The 20969-nt window shown below is 38.7% G+C and overlaps 1 protein-coding gene across 4 annotated transcripts in view; it reads right to left on the bottom strand.

Moving 5' to 3' along the window:
• CDKAL1 (CDK5 regulatory subunit associated protein 1 like 1) overlaps nt 1–20969 on the bottom strand; it is a 647814-nt gene that overhangs the window by 210803 nt on the left and 416042 nt on the right. For all 4 annotated transcript variants that reach the window (XM_013060790.2, XM_045085085.1, XM_004761260.3 and 1 more), the window contains one exon: nt 1684–1829. In XM_013060790.2, coding sequence (XP_012916244.1) covers nt 1684–1829 — 146 coding nt within the window. The remainder of the gene's footprint in view (nt 1–1683; nt 1830–20969) is intronic.

The raw sequence follows: 20969 nt of genomic DNA, 5'->3' as shown, positions 1-20969 counted from the left end.
AAACAACTGAGTCAGCACTCACCCAAGCAGAGGAGAAAGAGAGGTGTTGATTCCTTAACCTCACTGAATCACATTAATGCAACAAAGCACTTGGAAAGTGTTCTGGTCTATTCTGCACAACAGGATACATGTCTACACTTGGCAAAATCTTGTGCAACACGTATGAATTGTGCACGTTATTTGCTATCGCCCTAGTAATAAGCAAGAGGCAAGAAATTTCACAGGTGCAACAGTATGTTTGCGATTTTGAAAATATTCCATTCACCAGTGCCAACGTGCCCAAAAGGACTCTCTCACATGAGACAAGTTCACCTACCATAAACTAGAACAAATGCAAAGGAGGGATACCGGGCAACTTAACGGACATCGGACATAAAAATTCTTATTCTTTAGCCCTGACCTCAGTTCTCTTTAAAAGTAGGAAGTATTACAGATGGTAGAGATCTGTCATTATTCTGTTTTCTGCTTTGAAGGCTGTATATACTTAATGATTATAATTATGAAATCCTAGATTAAATATGCCTTCTATTCACTGATTTGAATATTCGAACAATTAGCTGTGTTTGTTTGAATGCACACAAGTGTCTTTATTTCTAGTGGTTAGGATAATCAAGAAATGCCTAGAGGTGAAAAAAAATTAGAACAACGTACAGGAAAGACGAGGAAGCAAGGAGAAAGTAAATAGAAGAAGAAAAAGATTTTAAAAGATCTCTATGTAGTCAGGATAAGTCACTAATTGAAGGTGGAAAAAATAATTGCTTACAATTTGTATAAAGCAATCATATCCATGTAGCACTTCGACATGGTACAAAGGTACATAATTATAAACAAGAAGATGGAAATAAAAAGTTGTATCTTAATTATGAAAAACAACAGAGGAAAAAATTATGGAAAAAAATTATGGAAAGTAGGAAGACCCATGCCACAAATATGCCAAGATAAATGTTCTCCCCCGAGGGGAGAACAGTGCCCTAGACTTGAGAAGGTTTTGTATGACCTTGGCCAGCCCTACTATTTCCTGCCTTGTATAATCACAGAAGGCAGTCAGTGTTTGGTGATGATGAGAAGTAGGATTTTAAAGAATATAATTATGGGCTGCAAGTGTTTTCTGTGGAAACAAAATGATCATTTATGTTTAAGATTGTGTAAATATGCCTTAATTTTGGTCAACAGCACTTTCAACCTTAAAAAACAGAATCCTTAAACCTCCTTATAAGTCACAATTCTCCAAGTAATCTTCAGGGATAAACATGTAAAAGCAGAGACTTTCCAGATACTCGTCAAAAAATGCTACTTGGTAGAAAACAGTCTATTCTGTAGTGACACGATTTGGCCTATCTCCACATCAGAACCAGCTCAGCACCTCGAAGTCCACATTAAGGGAGATTTAAGCAAAGCCAAAGCAGTTTTCATCTACTAGGTCAGGTATAAAAATGATCACAATGCACATTAGCTTAGAGAGGCAATCTTACCCAGATTCATGGTGTGTCGTGCACAGATGGGAGGTGGGTATAAGAAGAAACCACATGAAGGCTCCCTGAGGAAACATAAAGCCTGGGGAAGCTTCAAAACTCTCGCCTTCTCGCTGGTACCTTTAACTCTGGCTACAATTAGTGCATTTTTGCCACATGCTTTTGAAAGAAGAAAAGGAATGGTTATTTTCTTAAGTACTAACAGACTTACTTCTCTTTCAGGAAATCCACGACTCTTTTGAAGTCAGCCACGCAGTATTCTCTCTTCATTTCCATGAGTACAGTGTCAGAGGCAGACTGGACCGGGATGTGCAGGAAAGCGTAGACTCGGGGATGATTAAGGATTTTTGCCATTTCCTTTAAAAAAAAAAAAATGGAAGGAGAAAACATTAACCATTTTAAGGAATTAGGTAATGGTTTCCTTCAGATCAACACTCACAGGGGCAAGCAAATAAACAAAGCTGAAAACGGACGCAGGCGCTCTTCAAGCAAATGATAATGGGTAAGACTCCATGATGACTCCAAGATGACTTTTGGAGGATTCCACACAAGGCTTACTTCCTCACGCTCATTGTCTCTCTTAGGTAACAAAACGAAGGTAAAGTCATGGAATCCCTGAAGAGCAAGGTTTTTGAGGGTTTCAAAGTAACCACCAGTCCTCCCTTGCCTCAAAGAGGTTTTATATTCTGCCTCGCTACATTAGCCGGGGAAGGGGCAGTAGTTAAACAGTTAAGATTCTGTTATCCTGGGTACTTGAATAAAATCTCCAAACTTGAGGTCAGTCAACATTTCTTTTTTTTAAATACTGAAGAAGAAGAAGGAACGTATAACCTGTTTCTTTCTCAGCTAGCCAACAACAACATATTCGTTGAGCATCTACAATGCAAAAGAGAGAGCATCACTCAATGAAGCTAGCCTGTGGGCCTTGGGTCACCTGCGGACATCCATGTAGAGTCGGGGAGAAGGGAAGAACAGGAAGAATGTGGCTGGCAAAGTCAGAGCAAACTGGAGTAAAACAAATCAGGATACCCAGAGGGTATTTTCTGGAATTCCTCAGGAGATACAAACGCAGGCAGGAAGAAGAACAGGAGAGCTGTGGTAACGTGAGCATTTATGAAAGCAATACGAAACCAGACTGACTGGGCCCTTCTCCTCAGACGCACTGCGGACTCACCCATTGGAGGGCTGGCAAAGGGAGAGCAGAGGAGGGCAAGAGAAGAGGGGAGCAGGGGAGCAGGGGAGTGGTGGGGAGAGGGCGCCTACGAAGAGACCGAGAGGCAAGAATGTTGAGAAAGGAGCTCCTCTGCGATAACTCGCACATAACTAGTGATTTTTAGTTTGTAAAGGACCGCGTTTTCCAATCTGTTGCTTCATTTTCATTCTTGGAACAGAATTTTGAAGATCTTACGTGGAGTAAGAGAACCAGCTAATTCCACAGAGTCACCTCCTAGTTATTTAGGGGCCAGTCAGGCACACGTGTCAACCATGCCCTGTGTGTCTCTACCGACCGCCAACACTAGGGCTTTTGCCAACGTGGAAGAAAGAACAATTAACTCAGATCTGTCACCTTCTTTTTTTAAACACTTCTTTTTTTTTTTTTTTTTTTTTAAGATTTTATTTATTTATTTTACAGAGAGAAATCACAAGTAGATGGAGAGGCAGGCAGAGAGAGAGGGAAGCAGGCTCCCTGCCAAGCAGAGAGCCCGATGCGGGGCTCGATCCCAGGACACTGAGATCATGACCTGAGCCGAAGGCAGTGGCTCAACCCACTGAGCCACCCAGGCGCCCCATGTCACCTTCTTAATAATGACTTAGTTGTTGGTGTTTTCTTAAGATTTTATTTTTTATTCATTTATCGGACAGACAGAGATCACAAGTAGGCAGAGAAGCAGGCAGAAAGAGAGGGGGAAGCAGGCTCCCTGCTGAGCAGGAGCCTTATGTGGGACTCGATCCCAGGACCCTGGGATCGTGACCTGAGCCGAAGGCAGAGGCTTTAACCCACTGAGCCACCCAGGCACCCAGTGCCTTAGTTGTTTTAAAAAAATCCCTTTGGATGAAGAAATTTAATAGTCCAATAATTTTACTCACAGATATGTTTTATCGATAATTTCTTTACCAGAAATTAATCAGTATATATGCAGCATTTTATACATACATATACATATATATGGACAGATAGATACATGTAGAGAGATACACATTCGAACTGGAGTTGTGTAGTTTCTTATTTAACAAAAAAATAACTATTTAACGCATTATCTGTTCATAGATACAGATACCTGGGTACCTCACCGGTGGGCTCTCCCTACCCTTACTCAGCACCTGCTGTGTATGAGTGTGTGTGAGACAACGCTTACCATTATGTACCCCACAGTAAATGTGCTGGCTTTCTGCCATGCGTCTGCACCTTTCAGGTCTCTCAGGCCTGAACATCAAGATTTATAAACGCTGTAAGACAAATTCTTGTTTTTTTAAGGGGCAGGACTCTGCATTTGCTAACTTTCAACATACCTACTGTGATAAATGACAACACCTTAACAAAAAAAACAAATGATTTGGGAAATAAAATTTCACTCTCCTTCTCTGTACCTTGGTTTCCTTATCTATGAAACAGAGACAGTGGTAGTACCTACTTCCTAGGGCTACTGGGTTGTAGGGAAAATAAAATAAAGTAAAATAATTCAGTATGTGCTTATCTGTAAGTATTCAATAGACAAGTTATCTAATATTCTTCTTCCTTGCAAAGTATCTGAAGTTCATAGTCACACATGTTCATACGGATTAATGGGAACCTTAAAAGAACAGCTTTTCAATATGCTAGTTCCCTTAGCTAGTAAGTGAAGGAGAGTTTACCTTTGCTAATTTTCATACAATAGAGTGGAAAGGGGATCCCAGCAACTCTGAGCCTGGGCCAGACAGGGGAGTGCAGCTTCTCCCAGAAACCCTCAGGGCGGCCCCACTGCCAACTACTACTGTTACTACTGCTTCTACTACTACTACTACTACTACTACTACTACTACTGCTGCCACCACCACCACCACTACTACCACACCACACAGGACACTGCCCCAGATATAGTACTGCCCTGTTACAGTATGACAATTTACAAATTAAAACTTAATGGCCAACAAATAGGAGAAATTTGGTGGGCTTCCCCTTTGGTTCCCAAAATAAGACTTCTCATTAGTCATTACTTTCAGCTTCATACTAGAGACTTCGCAATTTTAGAATGGTAGGCACCAGAAGACAAAATAAAAATAACCCTGCCCCTTAATTAATGTCTATATTTCTCCTCCTAAAGGATTTAGGACTTAACATAGATTAACATACCCCAAAGAAACAAAGTACATATTTTTGGTTCTGATTTTAGTTCTATTCCTTTTCATGAGAACTCAACATGTTGGTTAAAGACCTTTTGGTCTCTCCCCACTTCGAAATTCTTTTCGTTTTAAGGGTTAGCTTCTAGTTACAAGTTCTCTGGTGCCAGAGATTATGCCCTCTGATTCCTCAGCGGCTGTGCCTGGTGTGAGCCGAATGAATTCTTGGTTCTGCCTTGCAATGCGAGATTTAATCCCTACGAGGGAAGCTTAACAGGAGCAGGGGATTTGGTTCACTCCTCTCGCCGGATCCCTACAATGGCTAGTACCGTGCTAAGTCCATCACCAAACCATACATATATCTGGGTCAAAACCACATAAACATCCATACAAAGAGATTTAAGATATAAGTGCTATTTGATAGGAAGACAAATTTTCAGTTAGTCACAGTTCAGTCTGGCAAAAGCAGGTAACACATATTCACGCAGGTGAACAAACATATGACGGGCCTGCCTTAATTTTTGGTGGTGAAAAATCACATGTTAATAGATAGCTAACTACAAAGTAAAAATCAGACATTTCATAGGTAGCCACCTCCCCCATGGGTTTTATTTCTAAAAATCTGTTGCAGCTGTATATTGGAATCACAATGTATTTTCTTATGCAAGTAATTTATAAATGACATGTGGGGTCCAGTTTAACCAAAGCAAAAGGAGCATTTAGTTCCAAAATGTGGCTAACAGGAGAATGGCAGCCATTAGCAACCCTGAGCTCTGAGCTGGTGGAGAGAGTCTGAGTAGTCAGGCAAGTCTGCTGGTTGGCAATGTGCCCGCAAGGGGTGTGCGTGTGTGTGTGCATGCGTGCGTGGGTGCGTGCTTGTGTGTGTGTGTGTAGCTCTGCTAGCAACTAGCATGGAAACAGTATCTCCTTTAATATAAGGTTATTTATAGTTTAAGGGCAAATGTATCAAGGCTGCTCAGCATCCAGACAGCGACTGCATTATAGGCAGGGACTCCAGAAGGGCTAACCAAATCCACGAATCAGGATTTCCATCCAGTGCTTTTACATGGAGCTCTCCTTTCATGAACGGGGAACCATCTCAATGTTAAATAACATCTCAATGTTATTTTTTTATGAACTTGAAAAGCAAAGAAGAAATAACAAGTTGAAGAGAACAGGCTTAATTTTAAAAAAGCAATCCTATGTATGGGTATATTTTCATTTTTAATTTTATTTCTGAAAGAGAGAGAATGCCTGTACATGTGTTTTTGGGGTGGTGGTGCGGGGAAGATAGAGAGAGGGAGAGAGAGAATCAGGCAGGCTCCATGCCCAGTGGAGAGCCTGATGCAGGGCTTAATCCCACAACCACGAGTCAGACGCCCAAATGACTGAGCCACCCAGGTGTCCTTGTATGGGTACATTTTTAAAAGAAAGGTTCAGTTTCATTTTTGTTGCTCTGCAGTCATCACATCAATCATTATATCCGACCTGGATCTGAATAGGTACTCTACCAGCTTCACAAGGTCACTCAATGTGTGAGTGTATAAAATGTGTTCATACTTGCATTCAGATGCCCGTGCGTTCATTTTGATAGTTAACCATCCAAAAGCCCTCTCAGAATATAGCTTTGTTAGAAAGTATATGCATATTTAAAATGCTACCCTTCACCATGCTATTTTTCAACTAAACTAAGACATATGATGAAGCAAAAAAAAATTACACTGTTATCTTTAAGCTTTGTAAAAAATAGCTTATTTGAGATAAAATTCAAATGTCACACAATTGACCTATAAAAAAATGTATGCAATTAAGTGCTTTTTAGTATGGTCATAGGATGGTGCACATCATCGGAATCTAATTTTAGAATGTTTTCCTTCCCCCGAAAACAAATCCTGTGCCCACCAGCAATCTCTTCCCATTTTCCCCGTTCCATAACCCCTTTCTCTGAGCGTGAAAAAGCCAGCAATCTACTTTCTAACTCTGTAAATTGCCTATTCCACACATTTCATATAAACAGAATCATTAGTCTTTTGTAACCAGCTTCTCTCACTTATAATGTTCTCAAGGGTCACCCATGTTGAAGTATGTAGGTATTTTTTTCAATTAAGTAAAATACAGGAATTCAGAATTTATTAAATATGCCACTTTATGCAAGAGTATTTCAAATGTTCTGAATATTATTAGCTCGATTAAGGTAGTAAAGTGAGTGTGGTCTACACTTACGGACTTTAACAACACAATCTAATGGCATAAATCTGAGAGAGAAGAGTTGTTAAATACAGGATCTTACTAAGAAAAACTATAACATACTATCAAAGATGGAGATGATGTTACAAAAATTTCTTTTAAAAAAACTTCTCTTAAAAATAGAAGAACTGGGGGTGGGGGGCCTACAAATGACCATTTTTTTGGTTCCCACTGTTTTTCATTTTATGATGGTAAAATATATATGATACGAAATTTCCCATTTTAACCATTTCTGAGTGTACGATTCCATGACATTAAATACCTGAGCAATGTTATGAGTCCATCACCACTGTCCATCTCTAGAACTTTCTCACCTTCCCAAACTGAAACTCTACACCCACCAACCAATAACGCCCCATGCCTCCCTTCTCCCTGCCTTTCATACCAGTTTCTGTCTCTATGAATGTGACTATTCTAGGCACCTCACATAAGGGAAATCCTACAGTACTTGTCCTTTTGTGCCTGGCTCATTTCACTTAGCGTAACATTTTCAAAGTTCACTCCTGCTGTACCAATATTATGTTATTCTAAATATTGCTTTTCCAGGCTCCTGGGCATCCTCTACTCGCGGTGCCAGGGGACAACGTAGAGGCTTCCATTAGCACTTGCTTCCCTGCTTCCTTGTCCTGTAATTTTACCAAACATACTCCACCCCAATGATAGACCTTACTTGTCCTCGTCTTGCAATTGCCTTGCGAATGCCTGAGCTGTTAAATACTTCAGTTACAGGTGAATGAATGAATGACCCAATTAATTAGTCAACATGGTTATATTACAGTAAGTCCTTACAACAACTTCCAGCTAAAGGTCAAAACAGCAATGCCTGCATTCTAGGAGATCCTATTTCTGGAGTCACCTTCAACACTCGGAAAGTCATGTAAGTCAAGATAAAATAAGACCAGAGTCCTATTTCGTCCATTACTTCATTAGTGACACTGTAACAGCCACTAAGTGAATTACCAGCACCTACATTTACTCAGTAATCTAAAAATAAATTATCATTTAATGGCATCAGAAAGTGAATGAGGGAGCCTAAGAAGAGAAGAGTCCCAGTCCTTATGTCCCAAGTGAAGAGGATTAGATAGTGAGAGGAGATTCTAAATCACATTTGGTCTGTAACTTAATTATAACATGGAATTCACTTCTCAACTGCGAAGAGTTAACATATTCAGTATTTGTGTTAAAAGAAGTTGAGGCAAATATCTGTTCTAATTAGCCTTCACAGAAATGTTAAAAGGACTTCAATGCTCCTTTACCATTACCACTTCATCTAAGTGTCACAGTCAATAAACAGACTTTACATTACAAAGATAAAAATATACATTAATACTAATGTCAGGATGCTAAGAGTTATAATTATACACACATTTATTTTCAACTGATATTATCATTACTCTATTTTATAATTATGATTCTGCTCTGCCATCACCAAGAAATCAAAAGAGGGTGTTTGTATCCTGATGGTGGTGATGGTTACATGAATCTCTATGTATGTGAGAATTCATGAAACTTGAACACACACGATTAAGTCCATTTTACTGGATTAGTTTTAAGATAAAACAGCAAAGAGGAAAATTTACAGTAATTTACAGTAATAAAATCTGTTGTGTTTTAAATGCTATATGATATGAACAGGTATGTCCTAAAAATCAAAGGTATAATATACATATAGTTGTTTTTTTCTCTTGAAGCTAGTCTACTAACACTAAAAGAACAAATCAATACTTGATCAGTTTAATGGGGAAAGTGCATCCCAGTTAGACTGAGCAGTCAGTGAAAACAATGCTATTGGCTTTTCTCAAGACTGATATAAATAATTAAGGAATGTGATGGAAAGGCAGATTGTTGTTGGTTTTTTTTTTTTTTAAGATTTCATTTATTTAAGAGAGAGAGACAGCATGAGCAGGGGCGGGGCAGATTCTCCTCCCAGGCAGCCAGAAGCGGGGCTCCACCCTGAGCCTGGGGGCAGGGATCATGATCTGAGCTGAAGGCAGAGCCACCCAGGCGCCCCCAGAAAAGCAGCTGTTCAAGACTTATTTTAAAATATTTAACTTATTTATGGTCTAGTTATTCAAAATGAAGCTAACTTAAGAGAACTTTTGCTTCCAGCGTTAGGTAGTCTACAGTAAAAAGAACGTCTAGTGACTTAATTGCTCTGGTCAAAACTGCCTGGTAGGGAATGGATGCAGCTACGCAAGGATTTATTAACCATCAAACTATGTTTCTGAGACCGGGGATGCCGAGACGACAGTAAGCTCCTCTGCATTTGATACCCACGGAAACCTAGAACGGCGTCCCTCTGCGAAGGATCCGATGCCTGCGTCAGGCGCTCTGCTGAGCAGCTTGTACAGACCTCATCTGTGCCCTCAACTCCGGACACAGGTATTTCTATTATTTCTGTGGCAGACTGTGCACTCTTTGCCAAATACCCTGGTTCCCCCTCCCTGTGGGAATTCAGGAGCAGCTGTGGGACTTGAAAGGCCAGTGACAGTGGGCAGAAAGGACAGGTGCTCCTTCTGGGCAGAAGGCAGAAAGCCAGGGGTTCTCGCTGGCTCTCATTCCCCCTTCTTGTATGATCCAAGTTCTGAAGCAGAGCCTACATGAACGGGGCTTCGGTCAAGCTGTGACAGCTATTTAGCATGAGCAAGGAAATACATTTTTGTCGCCCTAAGACACTGACATTTTTTGAGATCATTTGTCGTACAGCAGAACCTGATGCATCCCACCGCCAAGCTGTCACTGTGTGGATGAAGGAAACAAACGTTCAAAGACATTCACAATAATGTGTTCACGGGGAAGAGTCATAAGAGGACTAATGGCACTCAGGACCCATGCCTTTCAGACTGCAAAGTCCTTTTTTCTGAACCAGTTTTCAGTAAACACTGGAATGGAAGCATGTATCCATTACAAGGGAGAAATTATTAACATGGGCAACAGATGATTTCATCGCAAATGGAGTTCAATTTTCAATGACTAAACAAAAAATTTCCAGGCAAACAGAAGAGGCAACACATAACATATCTCAGTATCTTGAGATACAAACCTGTGTATTTTGTATAAGAACCCAGCAACCTGCTTTTTTTTCCCCTAATATTATCAATTATATCTTTTAAAGTATATTTGGGAAAAATAAGTACACTTGGGGACCACTTAATGTTTCTCTACCTATTTACTCTTTTATCAAATACACTAATTGTAATACTCTTTCCTGAAATCATTTTAAAGAGAGAACTGTTCTTTGAAGGATTGGGTTTATAGATCTTATGAAGCTGAAGCTGATACACACCTTTGGAAAAAAAAATGCATAAAGTAATTCGCATAACATAAAATAACAAAAACCCCACTTCTTTTAAAAAAAATGAACGTATAAAATGATTTTTTTTTTCTGTATTATAAAACTAACATATTTTCATTTTTGAGATTTTGGAAAACAGAAAAACAGAATGGGAAAAATTAACCATAGTTACAGCAATCACTGTTCAAAGAAAAACACTCCTCTTATTATCATCTTCAAACAATTAAATTATAAAATTTTATCTGATATTACCCAGTGGGCTTGGAAAAACTGAAATGATTTTTCAAAGACCAAAACACTGAGCTTCACAATATTTCTTAACAATACATCATTCCTGGGAGCTCAATTTCTTCAATAATGAAAGAAGAAAACCTTTCTTCTAGGCAGGGTCCAAATCACCCAGGCACTTATACTCCAGGGGCTCATAATGCTGCCACATTAGCATAACAGGAGAGATAAATCTGAATATGAAAACAACAAACAAAGGAGAATCAGAGATAAGAATCAGCAAAACATCTTGGAATCATTCCTGAAGAAGTTATTACCATTAGAGCAATGTTGTCCCTGGAGCTAGGATAAGAGAGTGAAAAAAATAAATAGACATGAAAGAAATTTCTTTGTTTAAGAAGAACATAAAAAATGGGAATGCAGGGGAAAGGAGAGAAGAGGGCGGGGCACTCTCTCCCCACTCCCAAATTCACCTTGGAAGGCCTTTGAGACCTTTGGTCTTAAAAACATGGACCATAAGCAGCATTTAATTGGAGTGATTATAAGGGGAACCCAAACCATTCCCACTCTCCAAATCACACCCCCGTGAGTGGTGAGAACAGCGGGGAGAGTGATGGTGATGATGCGATGATGATAAAAACAGAGCAGTTAGCATCCTCCCTCGTTAAACCCTGTGCTGAGTCACACTCATCGCATTTAAACTTCTGGACAAAGTTAGGAAGTAGCTTTACTAATCTACTACTAAGAGAAGTGAACTACCTTGCCCAAGGGACAAGGGCAGAGCTAGAACGTACACACCGGCATGTTGACCCGGAAAAGGTACCAGAATATGACACCCCAAAATACACCTCTTCCGTGTATGAATTCTTCTCAGTTAAAGGCAATTAAGAATCAGCAGACCCAGGAAGAGCTCTAACAACCAGGGCCTTCATTTTCCTTTTGTAAAGGAAATTTCTACTTATAAAGGAAATTGTTATTTTAAAAAAATTTTTTAAATTAACACATAATGTATTATTTGCCCCAGGGATATAGGTCTGTAAATCATCAGGCTTACACATTTCACATTGCTCACCACAGCACGTCCCCTCCCCAGTGTCCATAAATTTGGAAAAAAGAAAAAGATGTAAATATGGACATTCCAAACTAGGAAGAGGAGAACTTTCAACACCCCTTACCAATGATGAAAACCCAACCTTAGATCTGCATTACAAACTTTATTCAAGAATCCTTGTTATTCATACTTTTCCTGGTCATCTTCTCTTAATTTGGAGATTAAGCCTTGAAGCCCCAAACCCATTTTCTTTCCTTTTAGCATAGGATGGCATATAAACCCAAATTCTAAGCACCCATTTGGGAGGGTGATTGCCAGATGCTTCCATGTAAACATGAGTGGGGCACAGTTAATTTCTGTTCTACTCCCATGACTCTGCCTTTGGCCAGTCTGACTGATAGAGGCCCCCCTAGAGAACTGGAGATGGGAGAGGAGAACACGCTCCATCAAACGTGTCTCACAAAGGCATCATTCCTGCAGACCATGTGTGATCATCCCTAAACCTAAAACTATTCTTGAGGAAGAGCACAAACTAATTCACATGAATATGTTGACAGTCATCTCTGGAAGCACGGTTAGAAAGAAGCAGTGAAGAGTGGGCTCTTTAAACAAGATGCAAAATATAGAGAGAGATCAGTCTCTATATTGATATATCAAAGGCGATTTAAACTCTGTTAAGTTGCAAAATTAACTTTATATGAAATTTATTAGAAATGTATGGATTTTTTTCAAATGTCTCAAAATGTATAAAACCTCTTATTATATTACTTGAAATTAGACGGTAATAAACAAGATCTTTGTAATCTTTTGCTGCTGAACGGTATGAAATCTGAATTCACTGATAAATGTGTATGGGTATATCATTTTTATAAGGCAACAAGGCAAGGCATATTTCCTCCTTGTTCTACTTTAATTGTTTTCACTTGGTAAAATTGGCTTCACACGTCAGTTCTTTAATTGGAACTGAAATGAAAGCATTTCCAGTTACTGCAGGGTAGGCTAGCTTGTCTAAGAACACCTTGTCAGAATATTTGATATTCTAACCTGCTGCTTTTTTAAGTACCATGGCTCCCAAGTTACAGAACCAGATTATCTAGCACATAAAGAAAGATCAGGAAAAACTACCATTTGATGAACCGAATTTACCTTTTAATACTTGAGCTAATTTTTTACTGTTTTGTTATTTTTTTTAAGCAAATGGAAGTTAATATTCTATGCAGTTGAAACAGATTTCTTCCAATGAGCAAGGAAAATGAAGATTTTTATTATCCTTCTTTCTATCAAAGCCTATGGCCTTTACAAATATAAAAATCTGCTGCAACTTTATTGCAAGTTTCTGGCTAATGATAATAGAAGCAATCACTTGATACAAAAGTATTTTCAGATCTTAAATTTGCCATTTTTATAGGATTAAATTACTTTTAAAAAAAAGAGTATAGAAGGTTCTGCAACTCATCTTGAGAAGATCCGATGTGTCATAAATAAAGATCATTAATAATTATGTTTACCTGCCTTCAGAACTGGATAAACGTAGGTCTATGTAACAATGATTAAGGAGATACAATGCACCAGATTACAGGCTAAGAATTTCCTACTGTCTTAGGAAAAATGACTTCCAAATCAAAAAATCTGTCCTTTTTTAAAATATTTCAAAATTAGCTAGAGATTGAGAATATAGAAAACGGAAAGGAAAAGAAAGAACTGTATCACAGATAAGTCTAACCAAATGCGAATATCCTGAAAGACCCAGCATGGAGAATAATCGTCAGCATCAAGAGTTTTCTATATGATATCGGATCATTTCTCTGGTCCTATCCTCACAGGATTCCAACTAATCTCTCCTTAGAACTACCCAACGGCCACAGTTCAGAGGATATCTAGGAAGAATGGGGAATTATTGCAAAAGGTGTCAAGAACTAGGAGAACACATTCCAGATGAAATTTATCCCAAGTATCCCCTGAGTGAAATTAACACTCTGGAACGTCTTCTGAGTGAAATGAAGAAAGTCCAACCCTGTAGAGGTGTAAGAATGACACATTAAAACTACTCATTCGAAACTAAAGCCAAATGGGTGTTTAATTTTATTTTTTCCTTAATAAACTACTGAATGACTTCCCACAATTGCTGGCTGTATAAATGAAATTGGAAAATAAAATTTGTATAGAAGAATGGATAAAGGAAATGTGATATATATACTGTGTTTTATGTACATACACACACACGCACACACACACACACACACACACAGGAACATATCCAGGCACTGAAAAAAAAAAAAAAAAAATCCTCCTACTTCCAAGAATCTGAATGGACCTCAAGAGCATTGTGCTAAGTAAAATAAGCCAGATCTTAAAAGTTCTCATCATAAGAAAAAAGTAATTGTAATTATGTGTGGTGAGGGTTGTTAACTAGACTCACTGGGGCTATTATTTTATATTATATACAAATACTGAACCATTATGTCGAATGCATTAAAGTAATATGTTAGATGTCAATTATATCTCAATTTTAAAAATGATTCTGCCAATTGGATTGTGATGATGGTTGTACAAGTATACAAATTTACTAAAAAAATTATCAAACTGCACACTTAAAAGAGGATAATCTTCAAGCTCCAAATGCAGAAATTTAGGCATAAACTATTTAAAGCTGAAGTTTACTCAGAGGCACATACCAGGTCATTGAAAAAGCCAAAATAAGAATTGCAAATATCAAATCACTAAAATACATTGCTTCTTGGTAAAATGAGGTGCTTGTATCAACTCAACAAAAGATGTCAAATCTTTTTTACACACGATGTAGAGGGTGAATGTGGGGGAGGGGGGTGTTAACTAAAATGTGGAATATTTTAATTGTCTAGTAGAGGTATAAAGTGTCCTTAGTAAGAACTGAAAATATACTATTAGTTCTTCATGTACACTGGAAAGACCCAACTGATCACTGAAGTGTGGACGGACTTCTAGTCGGCGGGACTACCTTGGAGGTGCGGAGTTCCATTCTAGACAAAGGGTGACATTTGGCCAAGGGTGAAAAGTCTAGAGCATTTTCTGGGCAAAGCAGAAGGTCTCTTTTAAATGGAAGTAGGTTACTTGAACGTGGGTATACGGTAGGGTGGGGAGGAAAGTCATCATCGGAAAATGAGATGGGAAAGGCAGGGCAGAGGGTCAGCCTAAGGCGTGCGATTTTGTTTTGCAGACGAGTCAGTGGTATCGAAACGTTTGCTTGGTATTACCCCGAAATAGTTTTGTTTTTTTTTTTAAAGATTTTATTTATTTATTTTACAGAGAGAGATCAGGCAGTGAGGCAGGCAGAGAGAAAGGAGGAAGCAGGCTCCCTGCTGAGCAGAAAGCCTGATGCAGGGCTCTATCCTAGGACGCTGAGACCATGACCTGAGCTGAAGGCAGAGGCTTAACCCACTGAGCCACTTAGGTGCCCCCCGAAATAGATTTTTAAAAAATCATGTGCCACTTCATACATTTTTTATTGACACTGAAATTTTTTTCACAATAAGTTTAAATAAGTTGCAAAATTCAAATATGGAATTGTAAAATAAAACTGTTACATCACCCTCTTTAATGTATTCACTGAAATATAATAAGAAAATTGACACTCTCTTTTTTTCTTTCAATTTGAATTTCCTTTCTACTTCCTCCACAGAATTTCATCTAATATGTTTTTAAGCTTGAAAGTCTACTGATTATTCTAACCATCCTTCTCTGTATCAGAATATGTGCGTATGCTAAGATAAAAACATGACTGAAACCACAAGGCTCTAAGTATTTCTAAAGAACACTTTTTAAAAAATTGAATTGTCATTCAATCACTAGTACACAATTCATCAAAGCAGCATAAATATTTATTAAGCATAAATGTAAAATTTTATTATAAATGCAGTCTTCAATGAAATGGTCTGTGAGGGCGGTGGGCCTGGGAATTCTGTGTGTTGCCTTGACAAAGGCAGCTCTTTGTTTGGTGACCTGAAGATGTTCCATAAAGGTGAGAGGGAGGTGTGGCAGGAGACCCAGCAGGAAACCTTCACTACAGACAGATCAATTGTAGGAAAGAGTACAAGTGGAAATGGATTCATTTTAAAAGACTCTTGCCTGCTAGTTTGTTTCCCTCTCGGAATACACTACAGTCACTGGAAGACACTATTGTTTGTTAGGAAGCAGAGTGTGACATGCACAGTGCAAAGGGACACATTGGAGGTAGATACGGCAAAATATCCGAGACTTCTGAGGGCTGAGTGATATAAGAAACACACAGCAACTACTGGGGGATAGTGGATGAGTAGGAGAAATTCACTGATTTTCAAACTGTGCAGGAAAAGGTTGTAATTCTTTGGCAAGGAAATGCTGAGCTTATTTTAAAAAATGGTGATATACCTACATATAACATTATATTAGTTTCAGGTGTACAACATAATGATTTGATATTTATGTATGTGAAATAATCACTACAATAAATCTAGTTAACACGCCTCATCAGACATAATTACAGATTTTTTTCTTATGATGAGCTCTTTCAAGATCTACTCTCTTGGCAACTTTTCCCTTTTTCATTTAAAAGATTTTATTTATTTATTTGAGAGAAAGAGAGAGAGCATGAGGACGAGCAGGGAAGAGGGCAGAGGGGGAAGCAGGCTCCCCACTGAGCAGGGAGCCCGATGTGGGGCTCCATCCCAGGACCCTGGGTTCGTGACCTGAGCTGAAGCAGGCGCTCAACCCACTGAGCCACCCAGGCGTCCCTCTCAGAAACCTCCCACCTCCAGCACAGTATTGTTAACTACAGTCCCCAGGCTGTACGACACTCCACAGTGCGTCCTCACCCCTGTTTATTTTATAACCCAAAGTCTGTACCTTTTGACCATCTCCGCTCATTTCACCCAGTCCTTCATTCCCCATCTGTTCTCTGTATCCACGAGCTCGTTTGTTTCTTTGTTTTTAATCCCACATCTAAGTGAGATCATACGGTATTTGTCTTTCTCTGTTGAGCTTATGTGACTTAGTATAATGTCCTCAAAGGCCACCCAGATTGTTGCCAGTGGCAGGATTTTCTTCTTTTTCTTAATGCCTGAGTAATATTCCTAGTAGAAGGATAAAGTGTTACTGTATCTATAAACACATTTTCTTCATCTGTTCGTTCATTCATAAATATCTTACTTTTTAACAGGAGAGTTTTTAATGAACAGTTAACCAGAAATAATTTGTCATCATTTTATATACGAAAAGACTAATTATGACTTTTGTTAAATTTGAGGTACCTAAAACTTTTTAAAAATAATCAAGATATAAGGAGTTCATCTGACAAGTCAAATCTGTTGAAGACCAGAGGATACTGCTCAAAAGCTATGCTAGTGTCTAATCGTATCTTAATTTTACTGTCCAAAGAGATATTTTAAACAAATGAAAACTCCACATTCAAGAAAAAAAAAAAAATCACACTCACTTTTTCGCACATTTTACTACTCAGGTCTCTAAATCAACAACCAATAATAAAATGATGATTAAATTCATTTTAATTTTTTACTGAACTTTAAAATGTGCCACATGATGGAGCAATTCCCACGGTCCACTTCAAAAAAAAAAGAACCATATTACATCACTCCGTAATAAAACTGTTAACTTGTAGCCCAAAGAGAATATGAAAACTTGAGAGTTTCAAAAGCAGCTCAACTTTATAGTTATCTGTATGTCTAACTTCACTTTTATTCTTCACAAACTATCTTGTATTACTAGATATAATAAATATTCTGCAGAATGAGAAACTACAACATAAGGCCTCCTGTAGTCCCACCGGGATATAAGAAAGGAATCAGATTTTGAAATGGCAGGACTGTGAAAGGAAAATTCTTCCTTTAATCATAACAGAAACAGCTGATTGCCCTTTTTCCTAAACTCTGGCACCTACTAATAACTGTTCAGAAAAACACTAGCCTCATGGGGCACTCTGAATCAGTGGGGGATCTGAAGAGCCACAGACTGGTTGAATCCGTTTCAAGCTGACTTTACAAAACCCAGTCCAGAGTTGAACCTTTGCAACATGTTATGTGGAATGTCCTTTAGGATTCTGATGACGTAGTAGCTGAGTAGCCACATCTGTGATACATTACAAAACCAAAGCAGTTGCCAGTAAAGTTTTTAGTATTTCATCTTTTAAGAACATACACTTCTGGTTTAGTAAAACCTACCCTGTCTTAATAGTCCAAAACTTTAGACTCACTTCCATGTCTTTGAGTCTGGAACTATTTTCTCTTCCTTGAGTGAGTATAGATTAATTTATTCAATTATTAATCCATTAATTATGTACATAAGGGGAAAACATTAAATAACTTTAGGTGACTTATTAAAAAGTCAAAGGATGAGAAAACTGGGAAAAACCTACGAGATACATAGATCAAACTGCTCTCCCACCACCACAACTTCTGGGGACAGATAAAAATTTAAAGAGGTTATATGACTTGTCCAAGGTCGCAGAGTTAAACTGGGTTAGAAGAAGGGTTAGATTAGAACCAAGGTCTTCAGATTTTCAGAACTGTGAGTGCCTTCTTAAATGCAACTCTTACAAGTTAAAATTTATGACAGGTTTCATAGTAAAACACTTTTATTACAGATTTAACCAAGGTTCACAAGACTATATTCTAACAGTATATGTGACTTACTGAGTCTACCATTATGTAAACATATTTAATATAAATAAAACCACTACATTCCAAATGTTTTCATTCTCTTGAACAGGCATTACTACATCAACCAACCACTGGGAAAAACCAACCCCAACCCCAAAAACCAATCCCAAACACCTCCCCATTTGTTGGGGGATTAAATATTGGATCACTCAAATACTGGCCATTCAAAATCTATTTAAACGAACAGTGGCAAGTCTCGTACCTGGCTGGCAATTTCATTAAGGCCAAACATACGCTGACTCTGTGAGCCAGCAACTCAGCTCCTAGTTATATACCCAGGAGAAATGAGTATGTATGTTCACCAAAGGGCACACGTAATGCTCATGTAAGCTTTATACTGAATAACTGAAATCCAGAAATCATCCTAATGTTCAACAGGAGAGTGACTGGGGAAAAAACTATGGTGTAGACACACCATGGAAGAAAGGCCAGTTCCCCGTACACACAACAACATGGAGTCTCCCACGGACATCCTGTGGGGCAAACAACAAGATGGTGACACTAAAGCAGAGGCCCAGGAGAATACTAGCATATGCCTGTCTCTGCTTACAGGGTTTAGTTCCTTTGAACCATTGCACCCTCCTCCCCCCTCAGAAAGCCTCCTACTGCCTTCATGAGTCCTGCTTCACTCCCTCCCTGGACAGCTTTCTCCTTCCCTAGAAGGCCTTCAGATTCAGTCTGCATCTCTCATCGATATGAGAAAATACTTCTGAGTTAGAAATACCTGATCCAAAACACACCTTTGTTCAGGAAAGTAAGAACCACGTTCTGTACTTTCAGATCTGATGCACTGTTTTAAGATAAAATTCCAAAATTCCTTTAAGAGAACAATAATAACAGCAGATAGCTATTGAGCACTTTCTATGCGTCAGGTACTATCCTAAGCATTCTATGCATAATTCATTGGTTGTTCTACAGGTGTTACTCTATTCCAGGCTAAAACAAAATACTAGATCTACATAGGATCCCACGAAGCGCAGTTGACACATTATTTAATATTCTTTGTATAGGGTAACTGCTATTATGACCCAATTGATATCTGAAAACACTAAAACCTGGAGAAATGTGAAAATCTGTCCAGTGCCCCACCCAAATCAATCACATCCAGGACAGTATCAAAGAATGGCCCGGACCCCGCCCATCAGCAACACTCAGTTCTATTTTTACGGACTCCCTCTGAGTTCTCAAATCCAAGATCCTTGCTCAAGACAAGAGAACAGAGGCTCATGAGCTACCCCACACTGAAGTCCCAGTATTAACATGGATTACACATGTTCCAAGCAGGAAATGCACCTGCCACTGAGGAAACGGACAGAGGAGAAGGTGGGGTAGGCTGACGGTAAGAGCAAGAGGGACAGAAGTAGGTTAATGTTTATCTTGTTTTCTTTTGACAACTTCTTTCCAGAAATAGTAAGGACTTTGAGAAGGAGAGACGTACAAAGAAACTTATAGGCTTCCATCAGTAAAACTGAGAGTAAACAAAAGAGGAGCTGGTGCCTTGGGAAACTCACGAAGGCTCACTCAGAGTGTGGAGAGCGCCTCAAGCCCGGTGTGATTGGGAATTGATGCTAGAGGGGGTGTCTGAGGACTCATGGAGCCGGCCACCAAAATGACCCCCAATTCCTCTCCAGGGCCATAGGCGGGGAACGAACAGAGTCCATCTGCAGACAAATCATCTCTTGAACAACACAGAGATCGCTGTGATAATGGTTTTCTGCAATGTTCACTTTTATGCTGCATTATTTACAATATGAAAAGCATGTGAAAGTGTGGAGGGCCATGCTATCTGAGAGAATGCTTCTTTCTCAGGTTTTCGATGGTGGATGCAAGTCTAGGAAGTGATTCCTCACACTCGCTACAGAAACTCTTTGTACTCATGGAGTCCTTGTGATTTAGGCCTCAGGGACAAAGGTTTCTATAAATAGGATATAACCTTGAAAGCAAGTGTTAAGATGATTAGTTCAAACCAAATACCAAATAATGAAATGACACATTTTTTTAAAAAAAAATGCTACTTTTTAAAAGTTTTAACCCAAGTAAAATGAGTTTGAAAAGAATTCAGAAGGCTCAGAATGAGAAATCAAATGGAAAATTTGTAATGTTTCATTCAGTTAAATCCCTTCAAAATGGCGTTCCCTTTTCAGAAAGACTTAGATGTGAATGAAGTGATCATGATTCAACTAAACGAACAGATTAATGACAAAACTGATTTAGACTCGGGTTTTCTACTTGTGTGAACACTTCCTACAATTATGACCCATTCAAGATGGAAGAAGAATAAATAAAAACATCATATAGATGTTTTAACAAAAATGCTGGTAATAAAACCAAGGCACTTTAAAGTCTTTATTTTCATGATGGTGAAACAATGTACTGCACATTTCAAAATGACTCATTAATCCCTGGTATTAAATATCTCCAAATTATCAGTATTTTCCAGTGGTTTATTGCAAATCCTAAAGTTTATAGCTGCTAGTTGCCAACTGGGTATCTTTTTAGTTTAGTAAATCGACATCAACAGCAAACATCTTTCTGATTAACAAATGCCTAATCAATTGATATGCAAAGTTTTCTGGAAGGCTACACAGATGACGGAACATAGCCTTGTGAAGGGCACATCATTATCAAGAAAACAAAGCATTTTTGGGAATCAAGACAAACAGAAACTT

The sequence above is a fragment of the Mustela putorius genome, unplaced genomic scaffold (assembly GCF_011764305.1).
Source record: "Mustela putorius furo isolate JIRA1106 unplaced genomic scaffold, ASM1176430v1.1 tig00000831_pilon_pilon_pilon, whole genome shotgun sequence".
Taxonomy (NCBI): domain Eukaryota; kingdom Metazoa; phylum Chordata; class Mammalia; order Carnivora; family Mustelidae; genus Mustela; species Mustela putorius.
The sequence above is the reverse complement of the archived record's forward strand: the minus strand, read 5'-3'. Positions and strand labels throughout refer to the sequence as shown.